The following is a 25,700-nucleotide window of genomic DNA, read 5'->3' as shown; positions in this document are numbered from 1 at the left end:
TGTCTCCGTGTCTCTTCAGTGTCTGTGTGTCCCTCTCCAGTGTCTCCGTGTCCCTCTCCAGTGTCTGTGTGTCTCTCCAGTGTCTCCGTGTCTCTTCAGTCTCTGTGTGTCCCTCTCCAGTGTCTCCGTGTCCCTCTCCAGTGTCTGTGTGTCTCTCCAGTGTCTCCGTGTCTCTTCAGTCTCTGTGTGTCCCTCTCCAGTGTCTCCGTGTCCCTCTCCAGTGTCTGTGTGTCTCTTCAGTGTCTGTGTGTCTCTTCAGTGTCTGTGTGTCTCTCCAGTGTCTCTGTGTCCCTCTCCAGTGTATCCGTGTCGCTCTCCAGTGTCTGTGTCCCTCTCCAGTGTCTCCGTGTCCCTCTCCAGTGTCTGTGTGTCTCTTCAGTGTCTGTGTGTCTCTTCAGTGTCTGTGTGTCTCTCCAGTGTCTCTGTGTCCCTCTCCAGTGTATCCGTGTCCCTCTCCAGTGTCTGTGTGTCTCTCCAGTGTCTCCGTGTCTCTTCAGTGTCTGTGTGTCCCTCTCCAGTGTCTCCGTGTCCCTCTCCAGTGTCGGTGTGTCTCTCCTGTGTCCGTGTGTCTCTGCATTGTGTCTCTCGCGTTTCTGCTCCGTCTGCGTTTCTCCATGAGAGAACAATGGCCGTGACCGGAGGAATCAGCTGTGTGTCTGACGCTGTCACTTCCCAAGTCACGTGTTATAGGCACTTCCGGCAGCGAACACGGTTACCATGGCGCTCACAGCTTACAAACAACTCACGAGTAAATATCTCTAGAATGTGATTGGCTAAAAGCGGTCTCATATCAATGTAGTCCTGCACGGTTCGGCCAATCACATAGCGACTTCCGCCAATCATCCCAGGCTTTGGGGTCGGAACACCACGCCCTTTCAGCCCGGCGCCTGCGCTTCCCGCCTTTCCGGTCAGTTGCCGGTGACACCGGAGGGCGGAGGGAACGGTACGGCGGCCGGATGGTAAGAGCAGAGTGTGTGACGGTCTCTTCCACCTGTCACGTGGGGTCTCCGGCTATGTGCTGCCTGTGTTGTGGCCTCCTGTATTCTGCATTGCAGCCTGTGGTGGTCGCTGCCGGGGCTGTGGGTTGTATTACGGGTGCTCCTGTGACAGAACACCTGTGGGGAGGGGGCATACAAGCGGATACCCCTGAGCAATATTAAGGGGGTCCCATAAGGTAACAATAATGACCGGCCCCCTGTGTTAGCGTGGTGGTGGGGGTCTGTGCATCGCTGGCAGTATTATGGGGGCCTGAGCGGCAGGGCCATGCAAGCTGCAAACAGTGGGGGCTTCATTCTGCCCCTTCCTGGGGGTCGGACCCTCACTCGTCCAATATTACCAGCTTCTAGGGTGTCTGTGCCCGGCGCTGCCCGCAGAGGTAGATGGTAAGCGGGGTCTCTCCTCATAGAGAACATCTGCAGGGTCGGTGTAATAGGGGGTCCATGTCCTGAGCCCTTCCCCCCACAGAGGGGAGATGTCACAGCCCCCTCCCAGCTGGATAGGGGTTATAAATACAATGGAATCCTATTTGCCGTCCATACTGAGACATGAAGAATCAATTCACCGATTTAGGCTGCGCTGCCGAGACGAAGATTCCGCATCCAATGATATCTCTGGCGGGTTTTTCCGCAATGTGTTTTGACACCGGACTGTTAATGTAACTTCATATCGTTGAATGAAGAATCTTCATGTTGGTTACCGCTGCAGCAATTCGGTAAGCACAATTTTTAATAAATCGTAAATTGCAAAAGTACCGATACTTTATTTCGCAAGCACTCTTCAACAATACCCGTCTATTAAGATGGGAATAACCCTTTCAGGGAGATACACAATGTAAGTGTATCAGCGCTGATATCTCATCCCCTGAGATCTTGGTGCCGCGATCTCCGTCTGCACATGCGCCTCCCCCAGCAGCCATTTTCCCGGAGTTCACCGCATAGTAAACCATGTAAGGGTATGTTCACATGTTGCAGATTTCCTGCAGATCCGCTGCGTTTTTTACTGTGCAAAAAAGCTGCAGATCCGCAAGTGATTTACAATGTAAATCAATGAAAAAAAATGCTGTGCTAATGGTGCGGAAAATTCCACGCGGAAACGCTGCGGATTAAAAGAAGTAGCATGTCACTACTTTTGTGGGGATCTGCAGCGTTTTTGTACCCACTCCATTACAGAAATCCGCAGGGGTAAAAACGCAAGAAATCCGAAGCAAATCCACACAAAATCCTCATATAAACCGCACCAGCGTTTCCAACCAAGTGGTGCAGAAAAAATTCCAGAGGCAAATCCGCAACGTGTGCACATAGCCTAAGAGTGGGGGCTCTGGGCTTTCACAAAATGTCGGCAGAGCCCCCGCACCACCAAACACCCGCAGCGGCCATCGAAACACCCCCTCATCCCAGCCTGCAGCATCGCTCCACTCCTGCCTCCTCCAGTAGCGATCCTGGGACCCTGCTCCACCTCAGCCACCATCCCCGGTAAGAAATAAGACTCAAGGATTATAAAATGCCCATTTTATTAAAAACGTTTTTTTCTCTCCTGTTTTTCTCCTCAAAATTTGGGGTGCGTCTTATAATCTGGTGCGTCTTATAATCCACAAAATACGGTAAATTATTTCCTTTACCATTTATCATCTCTGATTAGATTTTGAGCCGAGTGTTATCCAATTCTCACACATGAAAAAATCTGAGCACACATACAGAGAAGATGGAGAACTGAATTTCTTCACCTTTTCCATTGTCTGAGAGCGTGGATGTCTGACTGCACTCAGATGACATCTAAGTGCAGTCCAGTGTTTCACACGCACCCATAAACTTGTATGGGTGTTCATGATCTGAATTCCGGATCCACTCGCAGCATGCAGCAACTTTTTTTTTTTCTCCCACAGACTGATCCGGTCTGTAGAAAAAGATTGCATGTCTGCACTGCTCTGGAGTATAACATTAGTCCGAGTGTTATGTGATAAAACATTGGATAGTACCTGTCCGAGTTAGGCTACTTTCACACTAGCGTTTTCTGCAATCCGTCACAATGCATCATTTTACAGAAAAAACGCATCCTGCAAAAGTGCTTGCAGGATGCGTTTTTTCCCCCATAGACTTGTATTGACGACGCATTTGCGACGGATTACCACACGTCGCATCCGTCGTGCGACGGATGCGTCGTGCTTCTGCGGACCGTCGGGAGCAAAAAACGCTACATGTAACGTTTTTGCTCCTGACGGACCACTTTTTCCGACCGCGCATGCACGGCCGGAACTCCGCCCCCACCTCCCCGCACCCTACAATGGGGCAGCGGATGCGCCGGAGAAATGCATCCGCTGCCTCCGTTGTGCAATGCGTTAAACGCTAGCGTCGGAATCCGACGCTAGTGTGAAAGTAGCCTTATACGCTCATGTGAGCGAGCCCTCAGGAGACATCCTGTCCTCTTCCTCTCGGAAAAGGCTATTTGCATATTTAAATTCCCAGGAAAGAATTGCATGTCTCCCCAGGTCTGCTTGGTGTTCTCCACAAATTGCAACTTTAACCCTTAGGTTATGTTCACACTGAGTTTTTAAAAGCCATGCATTTTTCAAGCAGGAAAACTCAGCAAAAAACTCTTGTAGAGTTTTTGGGGAAGTCTTTGGGTATCTGCACACGGCATCTTTGAGATGTCGGAGTAACCACATCTTTTTTGAAGCAGAAGACGTGTAAATGTTTTTTCTGAAGCTTTTACTTTGTTGTCTTTCCTCTCTTTTTGCGCTGCTTTTGCTGCTAACTTTTTTTGTTTTATATTTAACACAACGGCAGCTTTTAAGCGTAAGCCGCCCAAAGGGCGAACCGGTCACTTCTTTTAGCTTCTTCACATCTTTGAAAGCCTGAATTGGTTAAAACAAGTTGCAGAAGATGGAACGTATGAACAGTAAGTGGCTTTGACATTGCTGTGCATATGTTCATTATTTCTAACATTTATTGAGCGCTGTTTCATTCGGAATCCACTTAAAAATGACACGTACACAAAGCATTTCTAAACATAAAGAACAAGGCAAATACTGAAGGCTGTTAAACATGTGCAATCATAATACAGTCATGGCCAAAAGTATTGACACCCCTGCAATTCTTTCAGATAATACTCATTTTCTTCCTGAAAATGATTGCAATCACAAATTCTTTGGTATTATTATCTTCATTTAATTTGTCTTAAATGAAAAAACACAAAAGAGAATGAAGCAAAAAGCAAAACATTGATCATTTCACACAAAACTCGAAAATTGGGCCAGACAAAAGTATTGGCACCCTCAACCTAATACTTGGTTGCACAACCTTTAGCCAAAATTACTGCGACCAACTGCTTCCGGTAACCATCAATGAGTTTCTTACAATGCTCTGCTGGAGTTTTAGACCATTCTTCTTTGGCAAACTGATCCAGGTCCCTGATATTTGAAGGGTGCCTTCTCCAAACTGCCTTTTTTAGATCTCTCCACAGGTGTTCTATGGGATTCAGGTCTGGACTCATTGCTGGCCACCTTAGAAGTCTCCAGTGCTTTCTCTCAAACCATTTTCTAGTGCTTTTTGAAGTGTGTTTTTGGGTCATTGTCCTGCTGGAAGACCCATGACCTCTGAGGGAGACCCAGCTTTCTCACACTGGGCCCTACATTATGCTGCAAAATTTGTTGGTAGTCTCCAGACTTCATAATGCCATGCACACGGTCAAGCAGTCCAGTGCCAGAGGCAGCAAAGCAACCCCAAAACATCAGGGAACCTCCGCCATGTTTGACTGTAGGGACCGTGTTCTTTTCTTTGCCTCTTTTTTTCTCCTGTAAACTCTATGTTGATGCCTTTGCCCAAAAAGCTCTACTTTTGTCTCATCTGACCAGAGAACATTCTTCCAAAACCTTTTAGGCTTTTTCAGGTAAGTTTTGGCAAAATCCATCCTGGCTTTTTTATGTCTGTGGGTAAGAAATGGGGTCTTCATGGGTCTCTCACCATACAGTCCCTTTTCATTCAGACGCCGACGGATAGTACGGGTTGATACTGTTGTACCATCGGACTGCAGGGCAGCTTGAACTTGTTTGGATGTTAGTCGAGGTTCTTTATCCAACATCCTCACAATCTTGCGTTGAAATCTCTTGTCAATTTTTCTTTTCCGTCCACATCTAGGGAAGTTAGCCACAGTGCCATGGGCTTTATACTTCTTGATGACACTGCGCACGGTAGACACAGGAACATTCAGGTCTTTGGAGATGGACTTGTAGCCTTGAGATTGCTCATGCTTCCTCACAATTTGGTTTCTCAAGTCCTCAGACAGTTCTTTGGTCTTCTTTGGTCTTTTCTCCATGCTCAATGTGGTACACACAAGGACACAGGACAGAGGTTGAGTCAACTTTAATCCATGTCAACTGGCTGCAAGTGTGATTTAGTTATTGCCAACACCTGTTAGGTGCCACAGGTAAGTTACAGGTGCTGTTAATTACACAAATTAGAGAAGCATCACATGATTTTTCGAACAGTGCCAATACTTTTGTCCACCCCCTTTTTTATGTTTGGTGTGGAATTATATCCAATTTGGCTTTAGGACAATTTTTTTGTGTTTTTTCATTTAAGACAAATTAAATGAAGATAATAATAACAAAGAATTTGTGTTTGTAATCATTTTCAGGGAGAAAATGAATATTATCTGACAGAATTGCAGGGGTGTCAATACTTTTGGCCATGACTGTAATAGATGTAATCATATAATATAATCAGCCAATACATGGAAAGTGTAGGACACACCACTGCTAATAAGCTAAACCACTAAAGAATAGTGCAATAGTCCAAATACATAGAAAAAGTTTATTAGATAAATACAAAAATGAACAAACAAAGTCAGCAAGGTAGGGAGCGTAAACAACAAACCTCATGGAGCTAAAGAGCAAGGAAGTGTTCCCCAAACAAAAATCAATAAATAGGACCATAGATGGTACATATAAAATATAGTGGGCTCACATATAAACCCATCATACCGTCTGGTAATTGTATCAAGATCATATTATACATTATACAAAGTAACAAACCACAGACGTGTGTAAATACAAATAGTGCACATATAAATATGAGAGCATACCATTATGGAATGGGGAAACACGCCAGCTCCTGCCCACCCTGACGCACGTTTCGGTAAAGTCCTTCCTCAGGGGGCGTGCTATGTATTGAGGCAGGTGGAATATATAGCTGCCAGATCGCCAGGTACAGCCAATAGGCTCCCGCATCACCACAAAATGGCCACACATGTCACCACCGAACATACACGGGCCCATGTATGTCAGCGTGAGATCGTGGACCGGAAGCGGTAAGATGCGGACCGCGCATGACCGGAAATACGCCGGCGGCCATTTAAATTAAGGGCAAACGGAATTGCCACAGTGCAAGGTAACAAGTGCATAAAAATAGGGCGCAAACAGTACAAACCTATTCACCGGGGGATGGTAACATACACATAATATGGGAAATTCAAATAACATATGGAGACAAAGTCAACAAACATATGGAGACACAATCAACCAACAAGGCAAGATATATATGTATCTCCGTAAGAGATACAAAATACATAAAACGATAAATGAAATAAATACATATTATAATATTGAAAACCCCAAAAAAGGACGAAAATAATACGCACCCATTACAACACACACAATGCAAACGCAAAAATGATAACATATAAAAACACAAGTACAACAATCACAACATATTACAAACAAAAAGTTAATGTACATACATGAATATCAAATCATAAAAAGACTATATATATATCTCTCCCACAAAACATAACAAAAAATAAATAGATACGCCCTAATGCACTTATATTTACACATATAGCAACCACAGAGTGCCCAAATGTCCCTTTGATAATGACCAAAATAATAATATAAAACACATAAAACAATATGAACAAAAGATGGAATCACACCATCCTATAAACACAAGACAAAAATAGCACACAATAATCCATATATAGAAACATGTATAGTTATGTTATGCAACGATGGATGAAAAGATGAATGTATTCAGGCGAAATAAGATGGGGATCCACGCTTCATCCTATCATGAGAAAAGTCCACTGCAGCCAAAATACTTGCATAGCAAGCGAGAATCACTAGAATAAAAACATAGTTATAAACAAATAAAAGAAACCCACGAGGTAAGTGGCACACATGATACACTTAGCAGCCGGAAGACCGAAGGAAGGGTACAAAAGAAATACATTCATTAAGTCCAAGGGGATGGGCCGTATTCAATTGCCAGATCCATCTCGTCTCCAGTCGCTCCAATCTCCTGGACAGATCACCACCCCTAATATTAATCTTTACGGCATCAATGCCACGCACCCGCAAAAGGGTGCCATCACAATTATGACATTCCTTAAAATGTTTGGGGTATGGTTTTGAGGGTGGATGTCTCCACGTGGCCTGCTGCCGCCTGAATACCCAAGACATGCTCTCTGATGTGAACTTTGAGCTGTCTCGTAGTAAGCCCAACATAAATTAACCCACATGGGCAGGTAGCATAATACACCACGTACCTAGTGGTACAAGTGATGTAAGATCGAATCTTGTAGTTCCTAGTTGCATCCGAATTGTCAAAGCTGTCACACCGATCCATGTTCGGGCAGGCGACACAGCCACCATACGGAAAACAACCCACCCTCCTTGTGAATCTGTCCAGAAAAGTGGGTTTATGAAAATTAGAATAATGACTGGAGACAAGATGGTCCTTCAAATTCTTGGCCCGTCGAAAGGCCAAAGAGGGATGCACAGAAATAAATTTAGACATAATTGGATCCACCCTTAAAATAGGCCAGGCCCTATCAAGAATGGAGCCAACCCTGTCGGACTGAGAGCTAAAGGTGGTGACAAATCTCAATAACTGCTTATCACCAGGCCGACCATTTGTCCGGGTCCCATGCAGCAGGTCATGGCGGGAAGCATGTTTAGCCCTAAGATAAGCCCGCTTAATTGACCTACAACTGTAACCACGGGATCTGAACCGTTCGTTCAGTTCCTCCGCTCGTTGCTCAAACATAGTGTCAGATGAGCAGATTCTCCTGATGCGGAGGAACTGACCAATTGGGACAGATCTGATCATATGCCGTGGGTGGCCTGATGATGCATGTAACAATGTGTTTGTAGCTGTTTCCTTCCTAAAGATATCAGTCTGCAACATCCCTGAAAAATCCCTCCTGATAGTCACATCAAGGAAGTCCAGGGATGTTGCGCTAGATGTAAATGAAAGATGGATGTTAAAGTCATTGCTATTCAGTACATCAATAAATTGCGCAAGGTCAGACGGAGTGCCCTGCCAGACAAAGAAGATGTCGTCTATGTAGCGTGTCCAAAATGGGACACACTCCATAGACCCCACTCTGACAGGAAAAGGTCCCTCTCCCACAGCCCCAGAAAGAGACCAGCATAGGACGGCGCAAAGGCCGCCCCCATGGCGGTCCCCTGGAGCTGCAGGTGTGTGATGCCGATCCTGCGATGACAGCGGGTGATCAGCGACCAAAAAAAAGGTCCTGATCATTCCCAGCGACCAACGATCTCCCAGCAGGGGCCTGATCGTTGGTCGCTGTCACGCATAACGATTTCGTTAACGATATATCGTTGCTACGTCACAAAAAGCAACGATATCGTTAACGAAATCGTTATGTGTGAAGGTACCTTTAGAGACCGAAGTGGGAGGTTCTGACTATTGAGGGTGTTAACCTGAGGTCATTAGCAGAGCGGAGGGCACGGGTAGGGTGGTAGACTGAGACCAGAGAGGAGATGTAGGGTGGTGCTGAGCCGCGGAGTGCTTTGTGGGTGAGGGTAATAAGTTTGTACCGGATTCTGGAGTGGATGGGTAACCAGTGCAATGGCTGGCACAAGATAGAGGCATCAGTGTAACGGTTGTTGAGGAATATGATCCTGGCTGCAGCATTCAGGACAGATTGGAGAGGGGAGAGTTTGGTTAAGAGGGAGGCCGGTTAGTAGAGAGTTACAATAGTGCAGACGAGAATGAATAAGAGAGACAGTAAGAGTTTTTGCAGAGTCAAATTCTACAAATGTTTTTGAAGTGTAGATGACAAGAGCGAGCCAGTGATCGGATGTGGGGGGGGGGGAATGAAAGATCTGAATCAAGTATGACCCATAGGGCAGCGGGCATTTTGCTAGGGAGTAATGGTGGAACCACATTCGGAGATGGCAATGTTGGGCATAAGCAGGTTCGTGGAGGGAGGAAACGCAAGGAGTTCAGTTGAAAAAGCTTTAAACAACTCGTTTCATGAACAGCAAAGTGCATTTCGCATAGAAATGAATTGCATTTGTTGAGTTTCTGCTAAATAAAAAAACTCCTGAAAACAAACTCAGTATGAACATAACCTTACATTTGCTATAAAATTATAGGCACCCAAAAGTACAGTATAGGCCCCAATCAGGCCACCAATACCCATAAGAAGCCACTCCAGGAGATAATTTGCCATTTTTAAACAATATTAACTTTTATAAGGCCTTAAATTATGTTGATTATAGAAATTTCAGACTGCAGCTATGCTCACTCAACAGATAGTGGGATCGGGGCAGCACGGTGTCAGGTTCTGGCTATGCGGATATAACCATTGGGAACCCAGGAGTTAGCCAACATGTAAGCAGGGCAGCACGCACTTGAATAGATGCCAAAACCCCGCAAATTCTACTTGCTAAAGGCAACATTTCACTTTTCCTTTTGGCTTGATAAAGAGCCAATATGTTGCCTTCACTTTTGTGGGACCACAGTGCTGGTATAGTGCTCCCCTTTTGTACTCCTCACAGCAGCGCTCCGGCCACCTGCTGTGTAGCACAGCTCCAAGTGAGTGGGACCAGCTGCAGTCTCCAGCATCACTGCTGTGTAGGGAAAAGGCTAACGGGGATGCAGCACTAAGATTAATAGAAGTAGTTTTTTTTCCATATCGAGGAAAAACGGTCCAATTATTCTGATCATAGCAGCATTAGTTTTTCTCGGATGTAGAGAGAGGTAAAAGAAAAGGTTCTCCAAAATTGGACATTTGAGGGGGGGTCTGATTTTTTTTTTTTCTTTGTTATTTTCATGGACCCATATTTTTACATTACCAATTTAGATCTTACACTTGGATCAAATTCAGACATGCCGCTGATTTTTTTTTTTTTTTCTCGGACCACTTGGTATGATATGACGGTTATTGCGGATCCTCACATGATTTTTTTTTTTTTTGGTGTCTAACATCCGTGAAACATGCGGGGCAGGGACTCAATCATGTCACTCGAGCACTCAACACTAATGAAGACATATCCAATATGACAACCTAATGTTATCAAATTCTGTGTCGTACCTGCGGGTTCAAAATGCTCACTATATCCCTGGAAAAAATCCTCGAGGGATGTGGTTTCCAAAATGGGGTCACTTGTGGGGGGTTTCCACCATTTAGGTACATCAGGGGCTCTTCAAATGCAAAATCTCGTCCACTCTTGATCCCAGCTAATTTTGCATTCAAAAAGTCAAACGGTGCTTCTTCCCTTCCAAGTCCTACCGTGCACCAAAACAGTAGATTTCCCCTTAAGTAAGGTATCGGCATACTTAGGAGAAATTGCACAACACATTTTGGGGTCCATTTTCTCTTGTTACCCTTGGGAAAATATAAAAGTTTAGTTCTAAAGGAAATTTTTTGTGAAAAAGTTAAATGTTCATTTTTTCTTTCCACATTGCTTCAATTCTTGTGAAGCACCTGAAGGGTTAATAAACTTCTTGAATTTGGTTTTGAGCCTCTGTCACCTCAAATGTGATGTTGTCTTTATAAAATGGTTTTGTAAATTTTGTTTGAAAAATGAGTAGTCGATACAACTATTAACCCTTCTAACTTCCTAACAAAAAAAAATTGTTTCCAAAATTGTGCTGATATGAAGTAGACATGTGGGAAATGTTATTTATTAACTATTTTGTGTGACATATCTCTAATTTAAAAGTACAAAAATTAAACATTTGAAAATTGCTAAATTTTCAAAATTTTTGCCAAATTTCCATATTTTTCCTTTCATTCTTATTGAATAACTTTTACACCCATCATGAAGTAAAATATGTCATGAAAAAACAGTCTCAGAGTGACTGGGATCCTGAATTGTTCCAGAGTTGTTACCCCTCCCCCCCGGGCAATGTTATAGTGTAAAAAAAAAAAATATTCACATGTGTAAAAAAAAAAAAAAAAAAAAAAAAAAAATAAAAATATTATTCCTATAAATACATTTCTTTATCTAAATAAGAGAAACAATAAAAGTACACATATTTAGTATCGCCGCGTCCGTCAAGACCCGACCTATAAAACTCTCCCACTAGTTAACCCCTTCAGTGAACACCGTAAAAAAAGGCAAAAAACAGCGCTTTATTATCATACCACCAAACAAAAAGTGGAATAACACACGATCAAAAAGATGGATATAAATAACCATGGTACCGCTGAAAACGTCATCTTGTCCCGCAAAAAAAGAGCATACAGCATCATAAAAAAAAATAAAAGTTATAGTCCTCAGAATAAAGCGATGCAAAAATAATTATTTTTTCTATAAAATAGTTTTTATCGTATAAAAGCGCCAAAACATAAAAAAAGATATAAATGAGGTATCACTGTAATTTTAATGACCCGAAGAATAAAACTGCTTTATTCATTTTACCAAACGTGGAACGGTATAAACGCCTCCCCCAAAAGACATTCATGAATGTTTTTGGTCATTCTGCCTCACAAAAATCGGAATAAAAAGCGATCAAAAAATATCACGTGCCCGAAAATGTTACCAATAAAAACGTAAACTCGTCCCTCAAAAAACAAGACCTCACATGACTCTGTGGACTCAAATATGGAAAAATTATAGCTCTCAAAATGTGGTAACGCAATAAATATTTTTTGCAATAAAAAGCGTCTTTTAGTGTGTAACAGCTGCCAGTCATAAAATCCGCTGCTAAACCCGCTATAAAAGTAAATCAAACCCCCCTTCATCACCCCCTTAGTTAGGGAAAAATCAAAAAATTAAAAAAATGTATTTATTTCCATTTTCCCATTATGGTTAGGGCTAGGGTTAGGGTTGGGGCTAGGGTTAAAGCTACAGTTAGGGTTGGGGCTAAAGTTAGGGTTTGGATTACATTTACGGTTGGGATTAGGGCTAGGGGTGTGTCATGGTTAGGGGTGTGGTTAAGGTTACCGTTGGGATTAGGGTTAGGGGTGTGTTTGGATTAGGGTTTCAGTTATAATTGGGGGGTTTCCACTGTTCAGGCACATCAGGGGCTTTCCAAACGCGACGTGGCGTCCGATCTCAATTCCAGCCAATTCTGCGTTGAAAAAGTAAAACAGTGCTCCTTCCCTTCCGAGCTCTCCCGTGTGCCCAAACAGGGGTTTACCCCAACATATGGGGTATCAGCATACTCGGGACACATTGGACAACAACTTTTGGGGTCCAATTTCACCTGTTACCCTTGGGAAAATACGAAACTGGGGGCTAAAAAATAATTTTTGTGGAAAAAAAAGGATTTTTATTTTCACGGCTCTGCGTTATAAGCTGTAGTGAAACACTTGGGGGTTCTAAGCTCTCACAGCACATCTAGATGAGTTCCTTAGGGGGTCTACTTTCCAAAATGGTGTCACCTGTGGGAGGTTTCAATGTTTGGGCACATCAGTGGCTCTCTAAATGCAACATGGCGTCCCATCTCAGTTCCTGTCAATTTTGCATTGAAAAGTCAAACGGTGCTCCCTCCCTTCTGAGCTCTCCCATGCGACCAAACAGTAGTTTACCCCCACATATAGAGTATCAGCGTACTCAGGACAAATTGTACAACAACTTTTGAGGTCCAATTTCTTCTCTTACCCTTGGGAAAATAAAAAATTGGGGGCGAAAAGATTTATTTTTGTGAAAAAATATGATTTTTTATTTTTACGGCTCTGCATTATAAACTTCTGTGAAGCACTTGGTGGGTCAAAGTGCTCACCACACATCTAGATAAGTTCCTTAGGGGGTCAACTTTCCAAAATGGTGTTACTTGTGGGGGGTTTCAATGTTTAGGCACATCAGTGGATCTCCAAACGCAACATGGCGTCCCATCTTAATTCCTGTCAGTTTTGCATTGAAAAGTCAAATGGCGCTCCTTCGCTTCCGAGCTCTGCCATGCGCCTAAACAGTGGTTTACCCCCACATATGGGGTATCGGCGTACTCAGGACAAATTGTACAACAACTTTTGGGGTCCATTTTCTCCTGTTACCCTTGGTAAAATAAAACAAATTGGAGCTGAAGTAAATTTTTTGTGAAAAAAAAAAAAGTCAAATGTTCATTTTTATTTAAACATTCCAAAAATTCCTGTGAAACACCTGAAGGGTTAATAAACTTCTTGAATGTGTTTTTGAGCACCTTGAGGGGTGCAGATTTTAGAATGGTGTCACACTTGGGTATTTTCTATCATATAGACCCCTCAAAATGACTTAAAATGAGATGTGGTCCCTAAGAAAAAAAAAATGGTGTTGTAAAAATGAGAAATTGCTGGTCAACTTTTAACCCTTATAACTCCCTAACAAAAAAAAAATTTTGGTTCCAAAATTGTGCTGATGTAAAGTAGACATGTGGGAAATGTTACTTGTTATTTTTGTGTGACATATCTCTGTGATTTAATTGCATAAAAATTCAAAGTTGGAAAATTGTGAACATTTTCAAAATTTTCGCCAAATTTCTGTTTTTTCCACAAATAAATGCAAGTAATATCAAAGAAATTTTACCACTATCATGAAGTACAATATGTCACGAGAAAACAATGTCAGAATCACCGGGATCCGTTGAAGCGTTCCAGAGTTATAACCTCATAAAGGGACAGTGGTCAGAATTGTAAAAATTGGCCTGGTCATTAACGTGCAAATAACCCTTGGGGTAAAGGGGTTAAATCAATGAAGAAATGAAAATCTAAAAATAAAATTCAGAATAAAGAGAACAAAGACCTTGCCGTTTTTTGCAATTCTGACCAGTGTCCCTTTATGAGGTAATAACTCAGGAACGCTTCAACGGATCCTAGCGGTTCTGAGATTGTTTTTTCGTGACATATTGGGCTTCATGTTAGTGGTAAATTTAGGTCAATAAATTATGCGTTTATTTGTGATAAAAACGGAAATTTGGCGAAAATTTTGAAAATTTCGCAATTTTCACATTTTGAATTTTTATTCTGTTAAACCAGAGAGATATGTGACACAAAATAGTTAATAAATAACATTTCCCACATGTTTACTTTACATCAGCACAATTTTGGAAACAAAATTTTTTTTTTGTTAGGAAGTTATAAGGGTTAAAATTTGACCAGCGATTTCTCATTTTTACAACGAAATTTACAAAACCATTTTTTTTAGGGACCACCTCACATTTGAAGTCAGTTTGAGGGTTCTATATGGCTGAAAATACCCAAAAGTGACACCATTCTAAAAACTGCACCCCTCAAGGTACTCAAAACCACATTCAAGAAGTTTATTAACCCTTCAGGTGCTTCACAGCAGCAGAAGCAACATGGAAGGAAAAAATGAACATTTAACTTTTTAGTCACAAAAATGATCTTTTAGCAACAATTTTTTTATTTTCCCAATGGTAAAAGGAGAAACTGAACCACGAAAGTTGTTGTCCAATTTGTCCTGAGTACGCTGATACCTCATATGTGGGGGTAAACCACTGTTTGGGCACACGGCAGGGCTTGGAAGGGAAGGAGCGCCATTTGACTTTTTGAATCAAAAATTGGCTCCACTCTTTAGTGGACACCATGTCACGTTTGGAGAGCCCCCGTGTGCCTAAAAATTGGAGCTCCCCCACAAGTGACCCCATTTTGGAAACTAGACCCCCCAAGGAACTTATCTAGATGCATAGTGAGCACTTTGAACCCCCAGGTGCTTCACAAATTGATCCGTAAAAATGAAAAAGTACTTTTTTTTCACAAAATTCTTTTAGCCTCAATTTTTTCATTTTCACATGGGCAACAGGATAAAATGGATCCTAAAATGTGTTGGGCAATTTCTCCTGAGTACACCAATACCTCACATGTGGGGGTAAACCACTGTTTGGGCACATGGTAAGGCTCGGAAGGGAAGGAGCGCCATTTGACTTTTTGAATGAAAAATTATTTCCATCGTTAGCGGACACCATGTCGCGTTTGGATAGCTCCTGTGTGCCTAAACATTGGCGCTCCCCCACAAGTGACCCCATTTTGGAAACTAGACCCCCCAAGGAACTTATCTAAATGCATATTGAGCACTTTAAACCCCCAGGTGCTTCACAGAAGTTTATAATGCAGAGCCATGAAAATAAAAAATAATTTTTCTTTCCTCAAAAATGATTTTTTAGCCTGGAATTTCCTATTTTGCCAAGGATAATAGGAGAAATTGGACCCCAAATATTGTTGTCCAGTTTGTCCTGAGTAGGCTGATACCCCATATGTGGGGGTAAACCACTGTTTGGGCGCACGGCAGGGCTCGGAAGGGATGGCACGCCATTTGGCTTTTTAAATGGAAAATTAGCTCCAATCATTAGCGGACACCATGTCACGTTTGGAGAGCCCCTGTGTGCCTAAACATTGGAGATCCCCCAGAAATGACCCCATTTTGGAAACTAGACCCCCAAAGGAACTAATCTAGATGTGTGGTGAGGACTTTGAACCCCCAAGTGCTTCACAGAAGTTTATAACGCAGAGCCATGAAAAAAAAAAAAATAATTATTTTCTCAAAAATGATTTTTTAGCCTGCAATTTTTTATTTTCCCAAGGGTAACAGGAGAAATTTGACCCCAAAAGTTGTTGTCCAGTTTCTCCTGAGTACGGTGATACCCCATATGTGGGGGTAAACTACTGTTTGGGCACATGCCGGGGCTCGGAATTGAAGTAGTGACGTTTTGAAATGCAGACTTTGATGGAATGCTCTGCGGGCGTCACGTTGCGTTTGCAGAGCCCCTGATGTGCCTAAACAGTAGAAACCCCCCACAAGTGACCCCATTTTAGAAACTAGACCCCGAAAGGAACTTATCTAGATGTGTGGTGAGCACTTTGAACCCCCAAGTGCTTCATAGAAGTTTATAATGCAGAGCCGTGAAAATAACAAATACGTTTTCTTTCCTCAAAAATTTTGTTTTAGCAAGCATTTTTTTAGATTCACAAGGGTAACAGGAGAAATTGGACCCCAGTAATTGTTGCGCAGTTTATCCTGAGTATGCTGGTACCCCATATGTGGGGGTAAACCACTGTTTGGGCACACGTCAGGGCTCGGAAGTGAGGGAGCACCATTTGACTTTTTGAATACGAGATTGGCTGGAATCAATGGTGGCGCCATGTTGCGTTTGGAGACCCCTGATGTGCCTAAACAGTGGTAACCCCTCAATTCTACCTCCAACACTAACCCCCCCACACCCCTAACCCTAATCCCAACTGTAGCCATAACCCTAATCACAACCCTAATCACAACCCTAATTCCAACGCTAACCCTAAGGCTATGTGCCCACGTTGCGGATTCGTGTGAGATATTTCCGCACCATTTTTGAAAAATCCGCGGGTAAAAGGCACTGCGTTTTACCTGCGGATTTTCCGCGGATTTCCAGTGTTTTTTGTGCGGATTTCACCTGCGGATTCCTATTGAGGAACAGGTGTAAAACGCCGCGGAATCCGCACAAAGAATTGACATGCTGCGGAAAATACAACGCAGCGTTTCCGCGCGGTATTTTCCGCACCATGGGCACAGCGGATTTGGTTTTTCATATGTTTACATGGTACTGTACACCTGATGGAACACTGCTGCGAATCCGCAGCGGCCAATCCGCAGCCAAATCCGCACCGTGTGCGCATGGCCTAATTCTAAAGGTATGTGCACATGCTGCGGAAAAGCAGCAGTTTCCCATGAGCTTACAGTTCAATGTAAACCTACGGGAAACAAAAATCGCTGCACACATGCTGCGGAAAAACTGCACGGAAACGCAGCAGTTTACATTCCGCAGCATGTCACTTCTTTGTGCGGATTCCGCAGCGGTTTTACAACTGCTCCAATAGAAAATCGCAATTGTAAAACCGCAGTGAAATGTGCAGAAAAAACGCGGTAAATCCGCCATAAATCCGCAGCGGTTTAGCACTGCGGATTTATCAAATCCGCAGCGGAAAAATCCGCAGAGGACCAGAATACGTGTGCACATACCGAAACCCTAACCCTAGCCCTAACCCTAGCCCTACCCCTACCCCTAACCCTACCCCTAACCCTAACCCTACCCCTAACCCTAACCCTACCCCTAACCATACCCCTAACCCTAACCCTATTCTAACATTAGTGGAAAAAAAAAATTTCTTTATTTTTTTATTGTCCCTACCTATGGGGGTGACAAAGGGGGGGGGGTCATTTATTATTTTTTTTATTTTGATCACTGAGATATAATCTATCTCAGTGATCAAAATGCACTTTGGAACGAATCTGCCGGCCGGCAGATTCGGCGGGCGTACTGCGCATGCGCCCGCCATTTTGGAAGATGGCGGCGCCCAAGGAGAAGACGGACGGGACCCCGGCAGGATCGGTAAGTATGATGGGGTGGGGGGGGGGGAATCGGAGCGCGGCAGGCGTGGAACGGAGCACGGGGGGCTGGAACGGAGCGCGGGGGGGTGGAACGGAGCACGGGAGGGGGTGGATCGGAGTGCAGGGGGGGTGATTGGAGCACGGGGGGGTGATTGGAGCAGGGGGGGAGCGGAGCACTGGATGGAGGGGGGCCGGAGCAGTGTACCGGCCAGATCGGGGGGCTGGGAGGGCGATCGGTGGGGTGGGGGCACACTAGTATTTCCAGCCATGGCCGATGATATTGCAGCATCGGCCATGGCTGGATTGTAATATTTCACCCGTTATAATGGGTGAAATATTACAAATCGCTCTGATTGGCAGTTTCACTTTCAACAGCCAATCAGAGCGATCGTAGCCACGAGGGGGTGAAGCCACCCCCCCCCTGGGCTAAACTACCACTCCCCCTGTCCCTGCAGATCGGGTGAATTGGGAGTTAACCCTTTCACCCGGCCTGCAGGGACGCGATCTTTCCATGACGCCACATAGGCGTCATGGGTCGGATTGGCACCGACTTTCATGACGCCTACGTGGCGTCATGGGTCGGGAAGGGGTTAAAATTCGGAAAAAGCTGCTTGCAAGTAGCTGCACAACTATTCCAGAAAAGAAGCCATAAGTTAGCTGAACGCGTTTCGAGCACGCATGGTGCTCTTTGTCCACAGCATAAGCTTGAATAGCCCAACAAGACATATAAAAACAGATTTAACAGGTGAATAGCCATGAGAATAATTAACTCCACCCCGACAAATCCCATTGGATATCCAGAACATTCAGTCATTAGGACAGGTACAAAAGGAAAAAAAAAAAAAAAATCATTGAGCACGTATTGTATACTTATACCATGAATACTGCACAGGCAGGTGTAATTATCCCCCGGAAAAAAAAAAAAAAAAACCCAACAACAATAATAACATGTTAATAATGTAACATCATCTCTTTTCTCGGGTTTAACCCTGTGGGCACTCTGGTGTTCAATAGATAAATCCAGAAAGCCTCTCTATCGCGTAATTTACTTTCTCTATCACCGCCTCGTATATTTTTGTAAGTTTGTTCTATCGCATAAACCTTTAGGTGATTTGTGTGTCTGTCATGTTTATTAATGAAATGGCTTGATGCATTTGACACATGACGTATTGTTGGTTGAACAATGTCCAATAAATGTTCCCTAAATCTGTCTTTTAGTCTCCTTATTGTCGATCCAACATATAGGAGTCTGCATTCCAGACATTCAATAATGTAAACCACATAGTCGGAATTGCAGTTTTAGAAACTTTTTATCGGAAAATTTTTTTGATTGCTAGAACAATGAAAACCTACAGTTTTTTTGGTGTACGAGCAAGTCTTGCATGGGTGTGAACCACATCTGAAAAACCCTTTTGTTGATAGCCAGTGAGTGGGAGTTTTTGGTTTAGTTTGATTCAGAAAACTGGGGGATAACGGATTACCTAATGTGGGTGCGCGTCTAGAGACTATTTTGATACCATTCTGTAAGATTATATCCATGGTTTGATCATCTCTCAGCAAATTTAAATTGCGCAGTACAATTTCTGAGATGGATTTGAAATGTGTACTATATGTGAGTACTAACACTGGCTGCTCAACAGGCAATTCTGATTTTATCTGTTCATTATGGACACTAGTAGTTTGTATAAGATCTGATCTTGTTTTTTTATCTGCAATAGAAAAAGCATGATCTGTAGTCCAATTAGGGTATGCTCTGTTGTTGAGACGCTTTTTAATAATGTTTTTTCCCCGGGTAAAAGCTGGTTCATTATTACAATTTCTTTTGGCTCGTAATACCTCTCCTACTGGAATTGAATGAATGGTGTGGGGAGGATGAAATATAGTATAATGTAATATACTATACAGTGGGGCAAAAAAGTATTTAGTCAGTCAGCAATAGTGCAAGTTCCACCACTTAAAAAGATGAGGCGTCTGTAATTTACATCATAGGTAGACCTCAACTATGGGAGACAGACTGAGAAAAAAAATTCCAGAAAATCACATTGTCTGTTTTTTTTTAAAATTTTATTTGCATATTATGGTGGAAAATAAGTATTTGGTCAGAAACAAAATTTCATCTCAATACTTTGTAATATATACTTTGTTGGCAATGACAGAGGTCAAACGTTTTCTGTAAGTCTTCACAAGGTTGCCACACACTGTTGTTGGTATGTTGGCCCATTCCTCCATGCAGATCTCCTCTAGAGCAGAGGTCCCCAACTCCAGTCCTCAAGGCCCACCAACAGGTCATGTTTTCAGGATTTCCTTAGTCTTGCCCAGGTAATAATTGCATCACCTGTGCAATGCAAAGGAAATCCTGAAAACATGACCTGTTGGTGGGCCTTGAGGACTGGAGTTGGGGACCTCTGCTCTAGAGCAGTGATTTTTTGGCTTTTCGCTTGGCAACACGGACTTTCAACTCCCTCCAAAGGTTTTCTATAGGGTTGAGATCTGGAGACTGGCTAGGCCACTCCAGGACCTTGAAATGCTTCTTACGAAGCCACTCCTTCGTTGCCCTGGCGGTGTGCTTTGGATCATTGTCATGTTGAAAGACCCAGCCACGTTTCATCTTCAATGCCCTTGCTGATGGAAGGAGGTTTGCACTCAAAATCTCACGATACATGGCCCCATTCATTCTTTCATGTACCCGGATCAGTCGTCCTGGCCCCTTTGCAGAGAAACAGCCCCAAAGCATGATGTTTCCACCACCATGCTTTACAGTAGGTATGGTGTTTGATGGATGCAACTCAGTATTCTTTTTCCTCCAAACACGACAAGTTGTGTTTCTACCAAACAGTTCCAGTTAGGTTTCAACAGACCATAGGACATTCTCCCAAAACTCCTCTGGATCATCCAAATGCTCTCTAGCAAACTTCAGACGGGCCCGGACATGTACTGGCTTAAGCAGTGGGACACGTCTGGCACTGCAGGATCTGAGTCCATGGTGGCGTAGTGTGTTACTTATGGTAGGCCTTGTTACATTGGTCCCAGCTCTCTGCAGTTCATTCACTAGGCCCCCCCGCGTGGTTCTGGGATTTTTGCTCACCGTTCTTGTGATCATTCTGACCCCACGGGGTGGGATTTTGCGTGGAGCCCCAGATCGAGGGAGATTATCAGTGGTCTTGTATGTCTTCCATTTTCTAATTATTGCTCCCACTGTTGATTTCTTCACTCCAAGCTGGTTGGCTATTGCAGATTCAGTCTTCCCAGCCTGGTGCAGGGCTACAATTTTGTTTCTGGTGTCCTTTGACAGCTCTTTGGTCTTCACCAAAGTGGAGTTTGGAGTCAGACTGTTTGAGGGTGTGCACAGGTGTCTTTTTATACTGATAACAAGTTTAAACAGGTGCCATTACTACGGGTAATGAGTGGAGGAAAGAGGAAACTCTTAAAGAAGAAGTTACAGGTCTGTGAGAGCCAGAAATCTTGATTGTTTGTTTCTGACCAAATACTTATTTTCCACCATAATATGCAAATAAAATGTAAAAAAAAACAGACAATGTGATTTTCTGGATTTTTTTTTCTCAGTTTGTCTCCCATAGTTGAGGTCTACCTATGATGTAAATTACAGACGCCTCTCATCTTTTTAAGTGGTGGAACTTGCACTATTGCTGACTGACTAAATACTTTTTTGCCCCACTGTATAGTGTAATATAGTATTGCCAGCGGTTTGCTTGCTATATGTTTTACTTTGAATGATGGTATCAGGAAAGCCCTGAAGACATAAATCCAAAAAATTTATAGTGAATTTATCAAACATGTAAGTGAATTTTAGATTGAATGGATTGTTATTTATATAAAAGATAAATTGCTCCAAGCAGTTCTGATTGCCCTTCCAAACCATTAATAAATCATCAATATATCTTAAATACCATTCAATGTCCTGAGAAAAAGGGTTATTATCACTGAAAATGTACATTTCCTCCCACCAAGCCATTAGTAGATTTGCTACTGAGGGTGAGAATTTAGCCCCTATGGAAACTCCCTTACTTTGAATGAAAAATTTATTATCGAATAGGAAATAGTTATGAGATAATAAAAAGGATAAAACTGTTCCAATAAATGTTTGTAAGTCATGGGTTAAATTACTGTATTTGTTTAGATGAAATTGTACAGCCACTAAAGCAATTCTGTGCGGGATGGATGTATAAAGTGCAACTACGTCGCAGGTGAGCCATGTCCAGTGCGAATTCCAGATGACATTATCTAGCATACTTAGAACATCTCTGGAGTCTTTCAGATATCCTGGGACTCTTTGTGCTAGTGGTTGGAGAATGGTATCCAGCCACTCCCCTAAACGCTCACTATAAGAGCCTAAGAGCCTATACCCGAAATTATGGGGCGCATGGGAGGTGGATAAACATCTTTATGCGTTTTTGGTAAAGTATGTAAGAATGGTATTTTGGGATTAACGACGTACAAATATTCATCCTGTCCTTTGGAAAAAAAACCCTGTTGTAAACCATCCTCTGATACTTTTACATTGTGACGAAAACTCAGCAGTGGGATCAGAATCCAATTGAATATGTGTCATTTTCAGAAAGCATTTTATGAATAGATTCAAAATAGTCAGATCTATTGATAACAACAACAGATCCCCCTTTGTCCGACATTTTTATGACTAGATCATTTTTATTTTTCATCTCTTCCAAAGTGTCTCGTTCTTTTCTAGTTAGGTTGAGTTTAGGGGAACTGGTGGAAGAGTTCAGGAGGAGATTGTGAATATCCCTTTCCACATTTTTTGGGAAACGATCCATAGATTCTGTTCTGGTGTGAACTGGATAGAAAGAAGGATTTTTGGTTTTAAAGGAAGAAATCATATTAATGTCCTGTGATAATGTATTTTCTGTATCTAAGTCCATAAGACATAAAAGTCCGTTTTGTTCAGAAAATTTTTTATTCATGAATTCATTCATATGAACTGATACTGGCAGAGGTGGGGTGTCTTTTTCCATGAAAAAATGTTTTTTTACTGTCAAGTTTCTGACAAATTTGTTTGTCTTTCAAGGTAGAGAAAACATCCAAGTTGGTATTGGTGGGCACAAAGTTTAATCCTCGAGATAATAATTTTCTTTCACTGTCCGTGAGAGTATTTGAGGATAAATTTATAACATCTAATGAAACATCCTGTTGTAACTCCTCAATCGATTCCGAAATACCAAGGGAGCGTTTGTGATGTTTTCTGCCGCTCCTTCTGGTACGTTTTTTGAAACGTTTTTTGATTGTCCTGAAACATTTCTTTTAGATTTACGGTAATAACTAGTCTGGTTGGTAGTTACTTGTCGTGTAGTGTTGTCTTGACTGCACGATTCCACAGAAACATCAGACGACTCTGGATCAGACGATGAAAAAGTCACCTGGTTGCGATTGAACAGAGTGCGGTTTCGTTTTTTCAGGATGGATCTGGGTGTAGCTGGAAATCTCTCCCATCTCCCCCACTCATAGACCTGATTATTAGTAAAATCAAATACATCCCTATTGAATTTACATTTTTTTAAGGTGATGATGGAATCTTCCAGGGCATGTAATTTAGATTTCAGGTCTTTTTGGAAGTCCTCAAAATCAGTGTTATTCACGGCAGACTTGAGTAAAGTAAGATTTTTATCCAAGTCGGTCTTAATAGCAGATAATTCTTCACTTTCATATTTTACAATGAGCTGCATAAGGTGTTTAGAGCAGGTAGAAAGTATAGAGTTCCATTCTTTTACAAATACGTCATTATAGACTGTTGTGGGAACTTTTTTTTATACGTAATCCTCGAGGGATAATATCCTGTTCCAAATAATGTTCTAATGTGGTTTGGTCCCACCAAATTCGCGTCTCATTTAAGGAAGATTTTTCTATTACTTCCATAATATTCAAAATATCTGGTGAAGTATCTGCATTTCTACTATTAGTTGACTGAAAGACCAATGCTGCACGTTCCCTTCTTGAAGGATCTATTAAGGACTCCATGAGTGAGGACAACAAAATAGTCTCTAGACGCGCACCCACATTAGGTAATCCGTTATCCCCCAGTTTTCTGAATCAAACTAAACCAAAAACTCCCACTCACTGGCTATCAACAAAAGGGTTTTTCAGATGTGGTTCACACCCATGCAAGACTTGCTCGTACACCAAAAAAACTGTAGGTTTTCATTGTTCTAGCAATCAAAAAAATTTTCCGATAAAAAGTTTCTTAAACTGCAATTCCGACTATGTGGTTTACATTATTGAATGTCTGGAATGCAGACTCCTATATGTTGGATCGACAATAAGGAGACTAAAAGACAGATTTAGGGAACATTTATTGGACATTGTTCAACCAACAATACGTCATGTGTCAAATGCATCAAGCCATTTCATTAATAAACATGACAGACACACAAATCACCTAAAGGTTTATGCGATAGAACAAACTTACAAAAATATACGAGGCGGTGATAGAGAAAGTAAATTACGCGATAGAGAGGCTTTCTGGATTTATCTATTGAACACCAGAGTGCCCACAGGGTTAAACCCGAGAAAAGAGATGATGTTACATTATTAACATGTTATTATTGTTGTTGGGTTTTTTTTTTTTTTTTCCGCGGGATAATTACACCTGCCTGTGCAGTATTCATGGTATAAGTATACAATACGTGCTCAATGATTTTTTTTTTTTTTTTCCCTTTTGTACCTGTCCTAATGACTGAATGTTCTGGATGTCCAATGGGATTTGTCGGGGTGGAGTTAATTATTCTCATGGCTATTCACCTGTTAAATCTGTTTTTATATGTCTTGTTGGGCTATTCAAGCTTATGCTGTGGACAAAGAGCACCATGCGTGCTCGAAACGCGTTCAGCTAACTTATGGCTTCTTTTCTGGAATAGTTGTGCAGCTACTTGCAAGCAGCTTTTTCCGAATTTTAAATTAGTGGAAATAAAATTGATGACCTTTACTCCGGAGCTGGATTTTTTTCTTACTTACTCAGTGTCTCCTGATACCGTTTGTGAAGCACAGACACGTAGTATATTGCCCAGCCACGTATGTAACAGGTTAAAAAAATAAACATACTCACCTTCTGAAGGGCCCTTGTAGTCCTGTTGCCTGTGTGCGGTGCACGCGGCAGCTTCCGGTCCCAGGGTTGGTATGAGCGCAGGACCTGTGATGACGTCGCGGTCACATGACCGTGACGTCATGGCAGGTCCTTCTCGCATACCATCCTTAGCACCGTAACCTGACGCTTGCACTGCCGAGGACAGGACGACACGTCGGAGGGTGAGAATAACGTTTTTTTTTGTTTAAATTATTATTATTTGTAACAGTAGATCTTTTTACTATTGATGCTGCATACGCATCATCAATAGTAAAAAATTGGTCACACAGGGTTAATAGCTGCATAAGCGGAGTGCGTTACACCGCGCTCCGGTAACGCTGGCATTAACCCTGTGTGAGGGCTGACTGGATTACTGGAGGGGAGTATGGAGCGGGCACTGACTGCGGGGGAGGAAAGAGCGGCCATATTTCCGCTGGACTGTGGCCGTCGCTGATTGGTCGTGGCAATGGTCGTGGGCGTTTTCCCATGACCAATCAGCGACTTGGATTCCATGACAGACAGAGGCCGCGACCAATGAAAATCCGTGACAGAAGGACAGACAGACGGACAGAAAGACAGAAGTGACCCTTAGACAATTATATAGTATACTAGATGGTGGCCCGATTCTAACGCATCGGGTATTCTAGAGTATGCATGTCCACGTAGTATATTGCCCCAGTTACGTAGTATATTGCCCATTTATGTAGTATATTGCCCAGCCACGTAGTAGACAGCACAGAGCCACGTATTATACAGTATAGAGCCATGTAGTATATTGCCCAGCCACGTAGTATACAGCACAGAGCCACGTAGTATATTGCACAGCGACGTAGTATATTGCACAGCCTTGTAGTATACAGCACAGAGCCACCTAATATATTGCCCAGTCACGTAGTATGTTGCCCAGCCACGTAGTATACGGCACAGCGACGTAGTATATTGCCCAGCCTTGTAGTATACAGCACAGAGGCACGTAGGATATTGCCCAGTGACGTACTATATTACCGAGCCATGTATGTCAGAGGTTAAAAAAATAAAAAATAAACATACTCACCTAAC

The 25,700-nt window shown here is 42.6% G+C and overlaps 1 protein-coding gene across 2 annotated transcripts in view; it reads left to right on the top strand.

Annotated features, from left to right (window-relative positions):
- Positions 1-859: 859 nt before the first annotated feature.
- Positions 860-25,700, top strand: part of SCAPER (S-phase cyclin A associated protein in the ER) — a 419,051-nt gene continuing 394,210 nt past the window's right edge. The window contains exon 1 of one of the 2 annotated variants that reach the window (XM_069765538.1): positions 860-959. In XM_069765538.1, the coding sequence (XP_069621639.1) occupies positions 957-959 (3 nt within the window). In that variant the 5' untranslated portion in view covers positions 860-956. The remainder of the gene's footprint in view (positions 960-25,700) is intronic. The other variant, XM_069765539.1, reaches the window with a different exon arrangement.

This window comes from Ranitomeya imitator, chromosome 4 (genome assembly GCF_032444005.1).
Source record: "Ranitomeya imitator isolate aRanImi1 chromosome 4, aRanImi1.pri, whole genome shotgun sequence".
In the NCBI taxonomy this organism is placed as follows: Eukaryota; Metazoa; Chordata; class Amphibia; order Anura; family Dendrobatidae; genus Ranitomeya; species Ranitomeya imitator.
This window is presented reverse-complemented; position numbering and strand designations above follow the sequence as displayed.